We start from the raw sequence: 18,654 nt of genomic DNA, 5'->3' as shown, positions 1-18,654 counted from the left end.
AAGCCTGCGCTGGGAAATGGTCTGCCAATGGGAGTCCTCCGGTTATGGGGCAGACACCCCCCCTAGCGCCCAGTGAGGCTAAAGCCGCTGATAGTCCCACTCCGGCACATCCAGTCTGGTGCAGGGCACTTGTCACTCCCAGTGCCCATCTGTAAGTATGCTGCCAAAAAGCTGGATCCGGGCCTATTTTTTCCCCTACCTGGCAGCATAGGTTGAAACCGGGCACAAGTTGGAAGGTCCAGTACCCACCAGGGAAGGAAGTTAAGGGACCCATACTCCCTTCCCAAATTGATCTTATTTTTTGCTGTTTCCTTGCTCTCATTTCCATTCGGTGCTAATTCCTTCTCTCAGTTAACCTGGAAGGAATGAGCTAGGCCGGTCACTCAGGGAACTGACTGACTCCTTAGAGTTCAGCTTGAATGCAGTGTCCACTGCTGTACTCCTCCCAACACCTGCCCAAGGACTTAAGAGTCTGGGTAGGGCTTCAAAGACTTTAGGATCAGAAATTTAGGGCTTGGAGTTCAGACCCTGCCCCTTACTAGCCATGTGATTTTAGGCAAATCACATAATCTCTTTGGTACTTGGGTTTTTTGGTAAAGCTAAGATCATTCCAGCTTTACTCATCTCTCACCTTTATGAAGGTGCAAATGAGTTATCTGTTAAGGTGTTTAAAAGATAAACAAGTATAATCCATTTATTTATTAAAGCAAATTGACAAAGCATAAAAATGGAGAAAGCCAGGCCTCTGGACTATGGCCAGATGGGTAGAAGTCCAAAGAATCATGAATGCAGAGCTAGGGGTCACCAAATCTTGGACCCTAGAGTAGTGATCTCAGAAGAGGTGACTGCTTCACTCTTATGACTCAGCCTACCCTAGCCCCTAGACAAGGCTGGGCTTCTGTGGCTGACACTTCAAGAACACTGACTGTTCTGTTTTGTTCTTTGTAGAAATGACCCCAAACAAAACATTTTGAAGGTGGCTCTGACAGGAGGATATGCTCCAGTTCCCCTGGGAATGCATTAGAAAAGTGTGAGATAGCCATTTCCCTAGCCATTGCTACTGGAGGTCAGCAACAAGATTTCAGATAAAAAACCAGTGACACATCTGTCCCTCCTGCCCTCCTGCCCTACCAGGCTGGCCATAGCCAGCCAGGATCAAAACCTGGGTAATTTCTAGCCAACAGCTATGAGAACACCCACTTTGCAGGCTTTGTAGGGTTCTGGAGATAACATGTAAACATGCTATGGCATTAATACAACATGCTTTGGTACTGAGTACCTGCTGGTGTAAAATATTATTATGTAATTGCTTTTATTTCATTTTAAATGGAGAAAAAAGGAATCTTGGCCTTTTCCAATGACTGAGCTTTGCTGGAGCCAGTTTAATAATTACTTTTTCATGGTTATCACCACATTATGCCAACAATTCCCTGATTTCTCACCAGCCAGGTCTTCTCAGAACAAAAGAAACGTTAGGTTGGCAACTTTCCATCAAGTGTGGGCTATACAGATGCCTAACCAAGTAATTCAGGCGCGCGCACACACACACACACACACAACCCCAAAACACATTTTGAGCTGATTGCAAAACCACCCAGGGAATTTACTTTTCTCTTTAGGACAAAACTTTGGACACTAAGTTAACTTTTCTCCCCTGCCTCTTCCTATAGAGTCCTTTCTCTATACTTCCAGTGTGGCTGTTGTTAATGCTAGGTGGTTTTCTTTCGAAGAGATACAAATTATATTTGAAATATAAGCATTTCTGCAGTAGGAAATGATCAAATCAAACTCTCTCTCCTCTAAACTACCCCTTCGGACCCTTAAACATCAATAAAATAATTCTGAGTGACTGTTCACCTGAGAAGTATTTAAAGATATTTACAGACCCGAAAAGCTGGACCAAGTCTACTATTACTGAAATGGCTTTTTCAGATAACTAGGATGAAAAACGAATGTGAATAAGGCTACGACCCATCCAACCTATGAATTTCAAGATAACTGTCTGTGGGTTATACTTATTCTGAAATTACAAATTAAAAATGACAAGCCAATGAAAAACAGGACCAGCAGCAAAATGTATACAAGAGTGACACCTGCTGGGTGTCTGAGGAAGAGGGCTGGGCTTGGGAAGGCAGAAAACCTGTAAGATTTCTAGATTCAATTGTGTGTGTTTTCTGGTAAGTGTGTTTTCTGGTATCTTAAATGAGAAACTTCTTGTTATTGCCACCAAGAAAATGATAGTAAATAGAGTAGGCATCAAATAAATCAATTATTCTGGCTCTTCTTTCCTCAGTATCCTTCTAACAGCCAAGAGTCTATGCTTTCACTGGGTGGCAAAATCAGGTATCCCAGCATTAGCACAAACAACTTTTTTTGGGCAGAGGGGGTAGGAGCTCTGAGTGGCTCTTTTAATAATTAGGATGTCACTGTCGTGTGTAGGTGACTGCAGGACTCACACATCCAGACAATAAAAACAAAACTATTTGTATGAAGTTGATCCTTAATATTCTCAATATTCTCAGGATACAATATTTGGAACATATTTCTGCTTTTGCTATAAAATGGAATAAAATTTGGGATTCTGACCAAATGGGCTGTTTGCCAAGGAATCCAGCTCCTACATCCAGCCAAATAAGGGGGAAAAATCGTGTGTTAAAAACCAATTCTATGTAGTCAATTCATAGAAAATGCTGGCCAGCTTTGGCTGGACATTAGAGGTCCTGGGGGACAAAAAAGGCTAATTCAGGCCCGCAGGTGGCCTGCACCTGGGAACAGAGTAAATATTCAACATGGTAGCCTCACTTCCTACAGTAGCTGCAATAAACCAGTCTGCCTTGAATGAGTGAACTGAAGAAAAACTCCTCTGTAGGAAGACTAGACTCACAGAAGTGGGGGAGGTGTGAAGGGGAAAAAAATATTTGAATTTATGTTCCACACATTTCCTGCAGGTTTAGTGGAGGACTCACCCACCTCACCCCCGCCCCCAAAGTCTTCTATCTTCAACAAGCTGTTTGTGTTCCTGGAAGAGTTAACTGATTTGCTTCTGCCAGACAGTCCGAAGCACTGAGAACTAGGGTGTCTTTCCCTTCCTTTCCTTCCAGAAAGGCCTGCAGCCTCAGGCAAGCCATAGTCCTTTCCTCCTGAATGCGTAGTCTTGTGAAATCCACTGTCTTCAAAAACTCGGCAGTTGGTGGCAGTTCTCTGAAGAGCTGGGAGAGGAGGTGGCACTGTTCTGATGTTGTCCTCTGAAGATGACAGAGTGTCTCAGGGCTGAGGCGATTCCAGCTGGACTTGGAGAGGAGACGGAAGAGGTGCTTGTAGAGGTATTTCACAAAGATCAGGGTCTCAGCCCAAAAGTTGACTTCCACTTTTTCAAACAGATAGTCTTCTTCCACCTAAATCAAATGAAAAAGCCAAAAGTCAACCTTACGGGGAAATGCTGACAAACCCCAGTCCAGACCAGCGTCCTACCAGATGCAGAAGAGGTGTGTCCCCTCCCCCACCAGAGAGAGGCCCCACTCTCGCCTGTCAACACCTGCCTGTACACACTACTTGCAGCCTTGAAGGTCACCTTCTATTTTCACTTGTACTTCTCTACTGGAGAGGAACTTTTTTCCCCCAGACTTAACATGACCTCTGATAAAGATGTGTTTGTGGTTCCAAGCCAAGATATTTTGGGGGCCTGGTGCTGAAAAGGGGACCTCAACAAGGGAGTGGGCTCTAGACCAAAAGGTGCATCTAGGAAGCAGAGAAGAGGGAGGAAAGGAACTCTCAGCAGCAGAAAAAGAGCAAATTACCAAACCTGAGACACTAACTAGTCTCTGAGTATGAAATCAAATTTCTATAATGCTGGGGATTTTCAAGGTCATTTTATCACAGACACTTTATCTTGTCTCTGAATTTCCCATAAACAGGCTAGGCTGCTTTTTGAACTCTCAGCCTGCTGGTGATGCCAAGAGGTCCAGCTGAGTCAGACACTGGTGGATATGAATTTTCAGTTCTCAAAGTGCTTTTGCTGCTTGTCTTGGTCCTCAGTTACCCTGTCTGTTAAGCGCTCCCCCACCTGGGGGGGGGGCTAATAGTTTTCTTTCTACCCTGGAAGGAACCCGATTCTCTGGAAATGTTTCACCTTCAGACCTCACCATGGGGAGCCCCTCGATCTTCCAATGTTGACTAATAAGGATTCTCCATAATTCAGCTCTCGACTTCCAAGGGGCCTCTTTCAAAGTCCCCTCTCCCCACAGACCTGAACCCCAAAAGCCAGCATGAGAGCTGCCTGAGGCCCCCAGCAGGCTGCCATGGACATCTGGAGAGTTTCCTAATTGGTGATTGCTCTGAGCATCCAGTAAACTTTCAGCAGGCACATTAGGCCCAAGCAAACCTGTAAGTGCTGCATCCAGTGGGCTTAGGACACTCCAACCTCACCCCACTGCCCTGACACCCCAAGACTACCTGATGCACGCTCTCCACGCAGACCATGAGGTCATCACCTTCTCCCAACAGCCATCCCAGCAGGACTGGGAGTCCAGAAGCCACCTGGTCCCACTGTTGGAGCAGGTCACATAGCACAGCCAGGGCCAGATCCAGGGCGATGGAGGCATCCACCTGACAAAAGGCAAATTCTGCGGAAATAAGAGAGGCAAGTGATGACTATGCTGCTCAGGGCTGACTCAGGGAGGCTCGTGGGGCTCTGGGAACGCGAAGGGCCTCAGGTCAAATCACTGCCACCAGCCTGGCAGGGAAGCTGGTGGGGTACGCTCACTGAAGGCTATTAATCCACTTCTGAGTCCTGCTATCTACACAGCTAGAATGAGTCAAAGGTCTGAACCCCACCATTTCCACGCCCCCCGTCCCAGTGTGGACAGAAGCAGCCCCCTCTGCAGGACGAGACATTTAGCTCTCCTCAGCCTATCTAGTGTGACAGGAAGGATATCTGGAAAGCTTCCCACTCGACGTCTCCTCTGCAGGCCTGCCACAGTGCCTGAATTCCACTGGTTTGCCCCTTTCTCTGACAGCAAATCCCACTGGGCACACAACACACTGAATCTCTAACATCTTAGAGCAGTGCATCAGCAAACTTTTTCTTAAAGGGCCAGAGAGTAAATACTTTAGTTTGTCACAACTACTCAACTCTGCCGAAAGCAGCCACAGACAATATGTAAACAAATGGTTGTGGCTGTGTTCCAATAAAACTTTATTGATGACCCAATAAAATTTGAATTTCATGTAATTTTCACATATCACAAAATACTCTTCTTTTGATTTCCCCCCAACCACCTAAAAATGTAAAACTCAAAGTGTTACAGTTCACAGGGCTATATAACAACAGGTGGTGGGCTGGAATTAGCTCATATTTTGGGTGCCCTCTGTTGTAGAGTGAATTCGTTTTTCAGACACTTGTCTTCCTAGCTGGCTGGGAGAAGGATGCGGAAAGAGGAAGTGGGTGCCTTGGGGAAACCATGGCTTATTTCACCATTTTGCCTTAGGCTCCCGGTGTTAATATTTCTGCTCACAGTCCTGCCCCTCCCACCCCCAACCTGCAGGAGGTCTGAAACATGGGACTGGAATCCCAGCACCCAGACAATGAAACTCTGTAGATCCATCCATGCACCAATGCTTGTCTTTCAATGACCCACTTCTGTTGAGACCCGTCTTTCCCAAATCCACATTTCCAATTCCAGCTCCCAGACCTGTCCCTGACCATTTGACCCCAAAAGAGACTTGCTCAGCACATAGGGAGAAGGCTCAGTGTCTGGACTGGACGGCTGAATTCCTCAATGTTGAACCAGCCTTCGTGGGATGACCCCCTGAGGGCCCGTAATATGCTGGGCTCCCACCAAGTCCTTTCTCTTTCCTATGGATTGGGCATAACTATCCTGACATCACACATGAGGCATCCAGAGCTCAGACAGGTTAACCCCTTTGTGTATAGTCACAGAGCTTTAAGTGGCTATGAAGAAACTGAAATCGGCGACGAGTTTCATGGTGCACGCGGAGCTCCGATTTGGGGAATGAGCCCCAATTTCCCAAAGATCTCACCATCTTTACGACGAGAGAAGCAGGGTTGGTGACCCCTCCGGCAGGGCCAGGAGTACTTAGAGCCCACGGGAGCAGAGCCTTGACTCACTGGAAACAGCCAAAGGACTGGTGTCACCACGGTCAGAGCCCCAGATCAATCTCCCAGGATGCCTGCACTTTAGTGCCCCTCCTCCCCATGCTGGGCCTCTGCAGCCTGGAACCAGGATTTAAATGAGGAAACAGAAAAAGGGGTGTGTGTGAAGGTACATTTTGGCCGTAGGTCTGAGTCAGGTTTTGGTCCAGCCTTCACCTACCATACAGTCTTTATCTGACTCCTCTCTTAGTTCTCAACTGGTTCACAATCTGCATGGTAGAATTAACTGGCATCTTTCAAGCTTGAAAGAATTGAAAATACACATGAAGACCAGCACAGGATTAAACTGAATAGCAGATGCTCAAAACATTCCAGTTTAACTGGCTCTGGAGATTCTGAAATCTTTCCTTTTACCCCATCTGATTTAGTTTGAACGCGAGCATAGGGAATGCCACAAAGAAAGCATTCAATAAATGGTTAACTAGTATTAGTATTGACAATAACAAACATTTTCCTTCTATTGAACCCTTATTGCTTCAACCACCACGAGGGAGATGTCCCTATTTAAGAAATGAGGAAGCTGTCTGTGCTCATAGAGATTGGGTAAATAGGTCCAAGTTCACAGTCAGTAATGGTGGCGCTGAGCTAAGTATGTATCGGTGCACAGCCTGCACCCTACCCTGCAGGGAGGCAATGGAGACTCACTTCCAGCACCCCAGGGAGACGAAGTTTCACTTAGTTTTATCACTTTTAGTATCAAAAAAAAGCTCTGAGCAGGGGCCATATTTTGAGAAAAAGGCCAAAGGTGTAAGTCCTTAGCATTGTGGCACTAGCAGCAGGTTAGCTTATTTTGAAACCTTTCTAAAAATTCTGCCCTCTGATTCACCCTCCTTTTCCACCTTTTTCCCCCCCTCCACCCAACCAGCATGAGAGGACGCGCTCCAACCAACTGAGCCATCCAGGAGCTCAGCGGCAGCTCAGCTCAAGGTGCTGTGTTCAATCTTAGTTGTAGGGGGCGCTGCCCACCATCCCTTGCGGGACTTGAGTTGAACGGGCAACCTTGTGGTTGAGAGCCCCCTGGCCCATGTGGGAATCAAACCGGCAGCCTTCGGAGTTAGGAGCACGGAGCTCCAACCGCCTGAGCCACCAGGACGGTTCCCCCCCCCCCCCCTTCTTTTTTTATTGTCTCCTCAAGGCAAGGACTGAAAGCACCACAGGGAAGAAAAAAAAGTTTCATTTATCAGCCAAATCAGGGCCTGCAGTTCAGGCAACACTCCTGTTGGGTCCATAAAGGGTACGTGGAGTTGACCAGAGATGCCACCAGGAAGGCTGGACTGCCACACCTGCCCCAGCTGATGGGGCAGATATCCCCCATCCTGCACCATTTGGCAATGAAGTGCGATGGGAATGACCAGGCACAAGAGGAGAGCTGGTGTGTTGGCTATAAGTGGATCTAGATAGGATTTCGGTACCCAAACACCAACTGCAAGATGAGGACGGGAAGCAAAGTTGGTATAGGGTGGGGCAAGGATTAGTTGGATTTAGATCTCTGCTTGAGGGACCAGATGCATCCCACCAAACGCCCTCTTTTAATACCTGCCCTGGACTAAGACAGCTCAATGCCCAGATCTCTACTGACCAAATGCCTTGTAAAGGGGAAGCTGAAGAGGAGGGAGAGGAATTTTTCACCTAACCATGCAGGCCAACCAGGCTCTCATGGGCTCACCAGTCCATCGAGGAAACAAGAAAGCAAGTGACCAAGCAATAAGTGTGTCTGAAGAATCTGCCATGTGTCCAGAGCAGGCAAACAATTTAAAAAATTATTAACAAAACTGGAGGACGGACACTTCCTGATTTCAAAACTTACTTCAAAGCTACAGATATCAATGGGGGCGGCCAGTTAGCTCAGTTGGTTAGAGCGCGGTGCTTCGTAGAACAAGGTTGCCGGTTTGATCCCCACATGGGCCACTATGGGCTGCGCTCTCCACAACTAGATTGAAACAACTACTTGACTTAGAGCTGATGGTTCCTGGAAAAACACACTTAAAATAAATAAAAAGCTAAAAAAAAAAAAAAAAAAAAAAAAAAAAAAAAAAAAAAAAAAAAAAAAAAAATTGCTGAAAAAAGAATTTAGCACCATTTAAAAAAAAAAAAGCTACAGATATCAAGACAGTGTGATAGTGGCATAAGAGAGAGACATATAAATCAATGGAATAGAACTGAGTGCCCAAAAATAAACTCTCACACTTACAGTCAATCGATTTTTGACAAGGTTGCCAAAACAATTAATTGGGGGAAAGAATAGTTTTTCAATCAACGGAGCTGGGACAACTGGATATCCACATGCAAAAGAAGGAAGCTGGACTCCTACCTCACAAGATACATAAGAATTAACTCAAAATGTACCAAAGACTGAAATTTAAGAGCTAAAACTATAAAACTCATAGAAGAAAAAACAGGAGTAAAACTTTCTGACCTTATATTAGGCAACGTTTTCTTACATATGACATCAAAAGCAAAGCAACAAAAAAAAGTTAGACAAGATCAAAACTGAAAACTTGTGTTTCAAAGAACATCATTAAGAAAGTGAAGACAACTCACAACTGGAGAAAATAGTTGCAAATCCTATATTTGACAGCGGACTTGGATCTAGAATACATAAAGAACTCTTAAAACCCAATAATAAAAAGGAAAATAACCCAATTAAAACATGTGCAAGGGATCTTAATAGACATTTTTGCAGAGAAGATACACAAATAACCAATAAGCACCTGAAAAGATGCTTAGCATTATTAGTCATCAGGAAAATGCAAATCAAAACCACAATGAATTACTACGAGTACATCACAGCCACTAGGATAACTATAATATAAAAGACAGATAATAACTTTTGGTGGCGATGTGAAGAAATTGGAACTCTTATGCATTGCTGGTAAAAATGGACAATGGTGCAGCCACTTTGGGAAACAGTCTCAAAGTTTCTCCCACTCTTAGGCATACATACACTTGAGAGAAATTAAAAAAAATATGTCCACACAAAAGCTTGTACATGAATATTCACAGCAGATTTGTTCACAAAAGCCAAAAAGTGGGGAAAACCCTAAATATCCATCAACCAACGAATGGATAAATAAGACGAGGTATAGCCATACAATGAAATATTATTCAGCCATAAAGGAATGAAGTACTGGTACATGCCGGAAAACAGATGAACCTTGAAAACATGATGCTAAGTGAAAGAAAGAAGCCAGACACAAAAGACCACATAGTGTATAATTCCACTTACATGAAATGTCCAGAAGAGGGAAATCATAGAGGCATAAAGTAGATTAGGTGTTGCCAGGAGTTGGAGAACGGGGAAAATACGGAATGATTGCTGATAGATACAGTGTTTCTTTTTGGGATGATGAAAATGTTCTGGAATTAGATAGTGGGGATGGTTGCACAACCTTATGAATATACTAAAATTTGTTCATATGTATACTTCAATATAGTGTATTTTAAGGTAATGTGAATTCAGTCTGGGCTGGGGGTATGGGGAGTCTGGGAGGATGAAAAATGGCTCCCAAAAGGTACCCATGTGAAGTCCCTGGAACCTGTGAAGGTCACCTTACTTATAGGAAAAGGGTCTTTGCAGATGTGATTCAGGTGATGACATTGCGGTGAGCAGATCATCTTGGGTCCTCTGGGTGGACCCTAAATACCATCACAAATGTCCTAATGAGACAGGGGCAGAGGGAGGTTTGACACCAGACACACAGAGGAGAAGGTGATGTGAAGACAAGGGCAGAAGCTGGAGTGATGCCAGCGAAGGCTGACAGCCTCCAGGAGGAGCTGGAAGGGGCAAGGACTGGATTCTTCCCTAGAGCCTCCAGAGGGAGTGTGGCCCTGCTCACACCTTAGTTCTGGACTTCTGGCCTCCAGAACTGTGAGACAATAAATTGCTGTTGTTTTAAACTATCAAGTTTGTGGTCATCTGTTATGGCGGCCACAGGAAACTAATACCGGGGGAATGAAGGGTAAATGCTAAAAGGTGTGGAATTTCTTTTTGGAGTGATGAAAATGTCCTAAAATTGATTGTGTAAAAGTGATGGTCGCATAACTCTAGGAAGATGCTAAAAACTATTGAATGGGTGACTTCTGTGATATATATACATATACGTATATGTATATGTATATGTGTGTATATATATATGTATATATATATATATGTATGTGTGTGTATATATGTATGTGTGTGTATATATATATATATACATATATATATATATATGTATATAGTGTATCTCAGTAAAGCTGTTAAAATAAAAAAAGGAAATTCCACTATGTACCCAAGTTGGTTCCAGTCGCAGGGAGGAAACCTGACCACAGAGCCCATCCTGAAATAGCGCACAGTCTACTTGAGGAGCCTGGACAAGAGCTGAGCCCTCATGCTTGCTTGTAGGGCCCAGGTCTCAGGTGCTAGAGGACTGCAGGGGGAACAGTCGGTCAGCCAGAAGGTGGAGAGGGGCCCAAGAAGGCTTCCTGGAGGAGCTGGGACTCTGCCTGGCCCTGTACCAGATGGTCAGGAAGGAGGTGCTGGCCAGGCCAGCACTGTGCTAAGTCCTGTGGGAAAGCAAGGTCAACAGCTGGCATGTCCTGTCCTCAAGAAGATGGTGGTCCAGGTGGAAAGGGAAGGCTAACACTCAGGCAACAGTGATGGTATCAGGTGCTCCCTGGAGTGGTCTGGAGCCCAAGAGCCGCAGGAGTCAAGGGAGGAAGAGGTCAGTGGGGTAATAAATCATCCCTGAGACTTTGCCTCCCACTGGCTACACAGCTACGGCAAGAGTGAAACACACCCCAGACGCCTCTGGGAGTGAGTGCTTCAAATGGGTAAGGCGTGTGGGTACACACATGTCTGTGGAAGGCCCACAGAGGGGGATTAACATAAGGTCATTTGGAAGCGACTTAGAAACCCAACCAAGGAGTTTGCAGAACTGGTTAATCCTGTGCCTTCCATCCTTGTGAATGGATCACTCACTCGGATTGTAGGGGAGGGGAGCCGACGAGAGGCTTCAGGGCTGCTGCAGTGTAGCCCCTGCCACTTCAGGGCTCACCTGCTAAGGCAGACGCCCGGCTATCAGAAACTCGTACTTGCTCCCTGCACGACTTCTTGCCCACCGGCATGAAGAGGCCACTGTGGGCCCGGGAGCTGAAGTCCCGGGCTCTTCACTACAAGTCCCAGCCTGTGCCCCCCGCTCCCCGCGCCACCCCTCCCCCCCACTAAGAGAAGTGATCATTCATTTCTAGGCAGGTAGACAGACAAGTCATAGGCGTTGAGGTCATTTTCAGCCGTACTGATTAAAATGAAAATGCCAAGATTGATTTTTTTCCCATGTTGCCAGCGTTGGAAACCAATTCACATCACGGATTAAAAGCCCACAGTCTGACTCTAAAGTATCAAGTGCCTGCTAGGCTAAGGCGATTGGTCAAATCTCCTTCCTAGGCCTTCCCAAGAGCGGTCAAGGCAGTACACGGTACATGCTGAGTAAATGGTGATGGGTTGAATTCTCCCTGCTCCGAGCTCTGGAGAATCCTGTTTTAGGCAAAACAGGATTTAGGAAAAATCTTTCAACCTGCCATCCAACCAAATCTCCACTGACCCGTTCATTCACCCAACAATTCAAGCTTTTATCTACCCACAAGTATTTACTGGTCACCTGCTGTGTGGGGGGCACTGTGAGAAACATGAGGAAAATCAAAGCCCCTTCTGCTCTCAGAGAGCAAACCGTATAGTCAGAGGCAAGCTGACACATAGGAAGTGTCAGGAAATAGTCTAAGGTGGTGAATGATGCAGACGAATTATACCCCTACTTGCAGTAATGAAAAGACAGAAAAAGAAAAAGAAAAAATGGGGGGAGTAGGAAGAGGGAGAGCTTCACAGAGGGGGAACTTGGGCAGAGGCCAAGCATAGCTGGGACAAAAAGGGAGGAGCAGGGAGATTTGACCTGACCATTGAAGAGGGGTGTTTTTGAGGGGAACTGGAGGTGAAGATGGAGAGGCAGATAGGCTGGAGCAGGCCTGAGGAGGGAAAAGCAGTGTTTGATTGTGTAAGTATTACTGGGCCTTCTTCTTAGTGAAAATATTTTAAGGTTTCACTAGGTTGTTTCCAGACAGCTCCATTATTTCGTCTTCTCTATAGATTTCCTCACTTCCCCTCAGCAGGGCAAGAACCTGAATTTTAATTAGTCATGAGAAATAACTGTGGAGCTGAAGCTTGGTTCAGCTGCTGACTTTGCCCATCACCTCTCCTGGGGGCTGCCAGAAGCTTCTCTGCCCCCCCTTCTTCTGCCCCCCCGACCTTTAGAACCCAGGGCTCTCTGCTCTGCAGGGCTCGGGTGGGATTCCAGGCACGCTAATCTGAGAGGACTTCATGGCTACACCGGCAATGGTCATCATCTTAGCCTTTACCACTAAACAGAGTTCCCGGTTGACCCTACCTGAGTAAGACAAATGGCCCAGAGGAAGGTCAGTGTCCTAAGGAATGGAGAGGGGTGGCACCTCCAGCTTTGAAGAACCAGCAGGAAGTCTGGGTGCAGGAACATGGATATTTGTGGTATTAGTCTCTCTTCTTTATCTGAATATTTAAAACATTTCATCAAAGAAGAACCGAATGTGCCGGTCAGTACTCCCAGGGCAGCCCCAGCCCCAGCATGTACTGGGGCTAAGTGCCAGGGGCGTCGTAGCACAGAGACCACTGCTCGCCCATTCACTGATCTGAGTTGGTGCCCTTGGACCACAGCCAGCCTTTACCCCCTCTCCCAACCTAGCCATGCTATGAAGTCTAGAGCGGAATTCAAACTTCACCTGGCCCAGGTGTACCCCTCTTCCTCCTCCTTCTTTTTGTTTTGAAGTCCTGGAAACCATTGTTTAAAAGCAGTATACATGGAGGCAGAACCCAACCAAACACACACATCTCAGGGGTTCCAAGGCCCCAGGGAACTTATCAGAATCATCTGGACAGGAGCGCAAATGGACTATCTGGTCTTTACACAAGTTTGGTACAGCTCACATGGTTTTTGAAAAATCAGGAGATTTCTCATAAAAAAATCCAAATTCCTAGCACTTTTTGAACATCCAGAAAATTAGAACCTGGTGTCTCTAGGGCTGCGTTTTAATGTGATAACAGCTGCCTGGAGCAGAGCACTGGTCGCGCCCTAGAGGAGGCACCTGTGCATTTGGTCTGGGACCAATCTACTGCCTCCCACCTCACCCCGTAGGCATGTGAGCCTGGGACCCTTACACGAAGGCACTGAGGACGGCATCGGGCCATCCCTGACCTTTACAGATGAGAACGCTAAGACACTCCCTCTGCCACAGCTCTCCACCCACCAGTCTCCCCCAGGGCTCTCCGGGCCTTCCCTTTCCCCCAACTCTCATGCCTTTGATTCCTCACTATTCCCCGTCTGATCTTCTTCCTCATCTAGGCTTAGCCAGGCCTACTTGTCCCTCAGGATCCAGCCTAGGTCCTGTGGTCTGGGTTTCTCCAGCCCCTGTGACCTCTCTCTGCTAACATCTGCACAGCACTCCGTGTGTTTGCAGATGGTGACGGAGGGCGTTCTGTGGCCGAACCCCACATCTTTGCTTTTCCCAGGGTCCTTATACAATAGCACTGAGCACACAGCAGGTACCACCCACTTGGCACTTGATTAGAGTCTTGTCCTAAGCAGTTTACTTAGGTCTTGTGTTTCCCCAATAGGAAAACTTCAAGGGTACAAGAATCAGATCACATATGTACATACAATTATTGTTACCATGTTACATTCAAGGTTATTGAGGTTTAGAGAAGTAACTCATTCAAAATCAATCACACAGGTTGTAAGCGATAGACGCAAACCCAAGCCTGTCCGACTCCAAAGCCTATATTCTTAACCATTTTGCTAAGCTGCCCATCAATATGCAATAAATGGATGGATGAAGCGACTGATTACTTTCGGTCTGCCACCCCAGATCCAGTCTTTGTCCTTCTCTATTCTGTCAGTGCCCCAGGAGGCTGACCTCTAACCGCAGTAGCCAGGTTTCCTTGCTACCTGGCTTCTAGCTGGATTCCTTTAATGGTAAGGGAATGCTGAGAGTTGGGAGGGTGGGAAGACAGAGAAGTTGGGTACTTCTTTCCCATATCGTCCCTTGCAAGTCACCAAGGTTCTGGAGGTAGCTGCACCCCCACCCCCCGTGCAGTTCTCACCAGGTTCTGGTAAACCCATGCCCAATGCTCTCAGCTGCGGAGTGGTCGGGAGGTAAAAGCTTCCTGCCATGGCTAGGTGGCTCAACATCACTCACTGCTTCCCTTCACCCAGTGGTTCTGAACTTCAACCAGAAATGCTGTTGCCCCTCAGAGGACATTTGGCAAAGTCTGGAGACATTTTTGGTTGTCACGATTCAGAGGAGGTGGTGCCATTGGCATCTAGTGGGTAGAGGTCGGGGAAGCTGCTAAACATCCTACAATGCACATTACAGCCCTCTTCCCCAAACTGTCAATAGTGCCGAGGTTGAGCAACCCTGTCTTAAGCCTACCCACCACCCTGTACAACTGTGAATAGTCCGTTTAGTGAATTCTCTTCCACTAAACAGTCTAGTATGTGGATGGACGGCACTCTTCAGAGTTCATCAGGAAATAGAGGCCTAGGTCTCTATTTGGGGCAGATGTGAAGGAACTCATCTCTTTGTTTCCTTTTTTCTGGAAAGCATTTCCTAGCTCAGCCCCTTCTTACAAGCTCTCTGGGCAGAGAGGTGGCAACAGGTGAAAGCAGCCGCTTGAGACAAACAGCTTGCCACAGAGCCCTTTCTGTCAGGAGGTGGAAAAATTTTCCAGGTCTGAAGGGAAAGGATAAAAACACCATCATTTGAAATTCTAAAAATACTTTGGGGAAATAAAACTTGCAAATATTAATTTGCTCTTTCTTAATTTTCTAGCTATTTTCATATGGAACAAATGACCTGGATTCCCAAAAGTTCCTTAGACCCAGCTCCCAAAGACTGGGATTCTCAGAGACGTAGTCATATGCCTCATGTAAACATTTTCCTGGTGACCTATCATGAAACCAGAAATATATCAGCAAATCCTTTGTTTCCATTTTAAAGAAAAGATTTTTTAAAAATCCTTTATTTTTAAAGTTAAAAAAAAAACTACAATTAAAAAAACATGGGCCCATCTCAAATCACTGAGGAAATACATATATATTTCCCTAACTGATTTTAAAAATGAATACAGCCAACATGAATGAAAATAAGCATTTCATAAGAGTTAAAAGTGTGCACTTCTTACTCAGCAGGGCCATACTTCACCGAAAAGTTGTTGATAAGTTAAATTATAGCTGGTTAACAGTACAGTCAGCTCAAAGCTTATAAAAATACTTGCATATGTTCACTTCCAACCACACCAAAGATTAAGGAATGGATTCAAACAAATATCACCCTTGGCAATAAGGTCTGTGAAAAAGACCTGCTTCTCCTAGGGGATCTCAGCTTGGGGAGGTGGGAAGTGGCACCCACCAGCCATGGAATCTTTCAAGTACTGCAGTTATACCCAGGTTTGTGTGCAAGTCACTGTCCTGTTTCTTGTGGCTACTACCCCCCAAGCTCAGCAGGAAAGAATAAAGTGCATGTCGGGCTTCATCCAGGATAATGAAGGCCTGTCCCTGGGCCCCTGGTGTGTGTAGGGGCCACAGGGTGAGGAATGAGTTGGTTCCAGACCAGAGATGCTCTGGAGGACAGCGTCTGGGCCACATTTGGCATTCCTCCATTCAGCAAGGATTCCGTTGGCTTGAACTCCATTAGGCCCTTCCGGTGCAAGTCAGCCCCTCCCCCCAGAGAAGCCCCGCCCTCTCCAGCACTTCTGCACTCTGCTGGCTCCTTGGGGATTTCACTCTGCTGAGCCTCCCAAAGTGTGCAATCACTTCCACCTCTTTGTGGAAGTGAAAAGTTGTTGATAACTTAGGCTTTATTCCTCTTAACACGGTCACTCACCCCAAAACACTCCTCTTGGAAGGGGCAAGCTGACCCCCTCTCCCCAATCTCCCTGACCCTGCCCAGTGAGCAAGTGAAGGCAGCAAAACAGCCTTTGATGGAAGTGGGGTACAATGAGACTGGGAAGCCCTCTTGGGGGGCCCTGGGCAACTTGAGATCCACTTCTTCCACCAGCCTCCTCTTCCTCTGCCTGGGCAGCGTTCAATGCCTCTGAGGACACATTCCACATTCACTGATGAACTTGAATCTTGCGATTTCTCTTTTCCCTTTCCCTGAAGTCATTCCAGTTTTCTTTAGCTTATTTCACTACTGGAACTTCTCTTACAGGGAATTTCTTCTCAGCCTGAGCTCTGAAGACTGACTAGCTCCTTTTGAGGTCTTCCTGAAGCTTCTCTGGCCCTCGGTGCCACCTGCCCCCATACTCCTCCCTGGTCTCCCACTCCCATCCTCACCTCTTTCCGCTTACCCAGGGCTTGAGGGAGGACAGAGGAAGAAACCCAATGACTGATTCATTTCAGCAAAGCTGTCAAGAGCCCAAGGTGCTATGCCAGCCAAGAGCCAGAGCTCCCCTGAAGACGTACAGTCCCGGCATAAGACACATAGTGCAGAGCTCAAGGTGGCGGCTGCCCGGCTCCCCCAACACACGGGGATATGGAAGGTAGTGGATGCAGATGGTCCTGAAGTGTCACTGAAGACTAGAAATTTGAAATCAGAAAAATTCAGGAAGGTAAGTTTTCTCTCCTGAGGGCTTTATCCCTCCGACTTACCCAGAATCCATAAAGCCCCCTTGCTGGTACTCCCTCCTCACTCCCAGGCTAGCTCTAAATAGAACAAAAACAATCCCTGGTAATATAACCAGCAAATCGAGGTATATATGTGACTCCTAAACTCACAAAGTGACTTTAAGATTTATAAACAGCGCTCAATATGTTAAGTGTCTGTGATTTCAAAGTTTCTGGGAATTTTGTATCTTGAAACTATGTTCACTCCCAGGTATCCCAAGGCCTTTCCTGTCTGTCCCTTGTGATCAACCTTCCTCAGCGGCCACCCTGGAATTAATGTCCACCTTCAAAAGGCATCAGAAACTGCCTGCTGCCAAGGCCCTGGGCCAATAGAAGTGGGTGGCTGAGGCCGGAGAAGCCTGGGGTGAGGGATGGGAAAAGAAAACCTCTCTTAAGAACAGGCTAGGGAAGAGAAAATTCAGAGAATGCAGGGCAGCATGATTCTGGGTTTTTAGCTAACTAAAAAGGAGAAAGATCAAACTGTTGCATGATGGGTTTAAATTTGCTGCTAGGAAGAGCATGCGGGCGTTAAAGGTTTTGAGACTCCAGAGTCCATTGCCCAGAAAAGCTCCTTCCTTTTCAGCACCAGTCCTTCGTGGGAAGGGTGGGAGGAGGGATTAGGAGGAATGGGAACTCTGACAAGAAGCAGGTTGTTTTTGACCTTGAGGATGTTTTGATCTTGCCTTGAATGTTACTGGTAAAAATAGTCAATATAAAACTCAACTGATACTGGCGAACTAGCGCATGATAAAATTCACAATAACTAATCAGAGAAGTCATTTTGTTAGTGACTCTGCAAACTGCAAATAATCACCCCCATTACCACCACCACCACCAGCAGCAGGGGGGAAAACGTGCAAACCGACATTAAAAAAATAAAACTGATGGTCTAAAACTGGATATGGTAAAACTCTTATTAAAATCTGTGAGCAAAAATCAAATATTCATTGTTAAATTTACACATAAAAGAGCTGACACTTAAGAAAAACAGAGGGAACATTAGAAATGGTTTATGTGATCTGTACAGAAAGTTGATCAAGGAATTAAATTGGTTTGATGGAGTTACACTAGAAAATATTGATGAAAATTAATCATTGTTGGCATAATTCATATCAAAAAGTTATATTGACATAGAATTTCTGCATTTACTTCTCGCTCAAGAAGGTCAGCAGTCTGGCCTACTTCCACAGCTTTCCTGTCCCTAAACTCAGCCTCTTACCTCTTATTTCACTTGAATATTTGGCTGTGTGTGCTGTGCTGTGGAGCTCCCTGGGTCTCTTTGAAGCCTTCTCTTCTGCTACTTCCTGCCCTTCCTTCTCAGTGGCCGTCACCTGTGTATTCACAGTTAGCTGTCCTGACAATTGTACCTGCCTCTCCACCCCCACTGCCACTCCTAGGTTCACCTGGACCAGTCTTCCTTTAAGAACAACGGTAACCTTCTAACCAGCCTGCTTGCCTCCCGTCTTGTCTTTCTGGTCTCTAGCCATCCTCTACCTTGAGTTCAGGGTGATCTTTCTAAAGCTACCTTTTAAAAGTCTTCACTGGCTCTTCAAAGTCCGAACGTCCTAACTCCTTAGCATGAAAGACTCTTCCTGCCTGGCTCCCCTGCCCCCGTCGTTACAGGAATAAATAAGCCCACAGCTCTGTTGTATTACTTCTCCATCAAAAGTGCATGAGCCATCCCAGCCACGGTGTTTTAGGTTCACGTTTGTCTTCATTCTAGGCAACTGAGTTCCTTTCTCACTAAATTCTTCC

At 46.1% G+C, this 18,654-nt stretch overlaps 1 protein-coding gene across 3 annotated transcripts in view; it reads right to left on the bottom strand.

Moving 5' to 3' along the window:
* Positions 1-2,900: 2,900 nt before the first annotated feature.
* The window catches only part of THADA (THADA armadillo repeat containing), a 291,641-nt gene continuing 275,887 nt past the window's right edge, over positions 2,901-18,654 (bottom strand). For all 3 annotated transcript variants that reach the window (XM_033125139.1, XM_033125141.1, XM_033125140.1), the window contains exons 37-38: positions 4,453-4,622; positions 2,901-3,395 (exon numbers count right to left, since the gene is read on the bottom strand). In XM_033125139.1, the coding sequence (XP_032981030.1) occupies positions 3,000-3,395; positions 4,453-4,622 (566 nt within the window). In that variant the 3' untranslated portion in view covers positions 2,901-2,999. The remainder of the gene's footprint in view (positions 3,396-4,452; positions 4,623-18,654) is intronic.

Source organism: Rhinolophus ferrumequinum, chromosome 13 (assembly GCF_004115265.2).
Source record: "Rhinolophus ferrumequinum isolate MPI-CBG mRhiFer1 chromosome 13, mRhiFer1_v1.p, whole genome shotgun sequence".
Classification (NCBI taxonomy): domain Eukaryota; kingdom Metazoa; phylum Chordata; class Mammalia; order Chiroptera; family Rhinolophidae; genus Rhinolophus; species Rhinolophus ferrumequinum.
The sequence above is the reverse complement of the archived record's forward strand: the minus strand, read 5'-3'. Positions and strand labels throughout refer to the sequence as shown.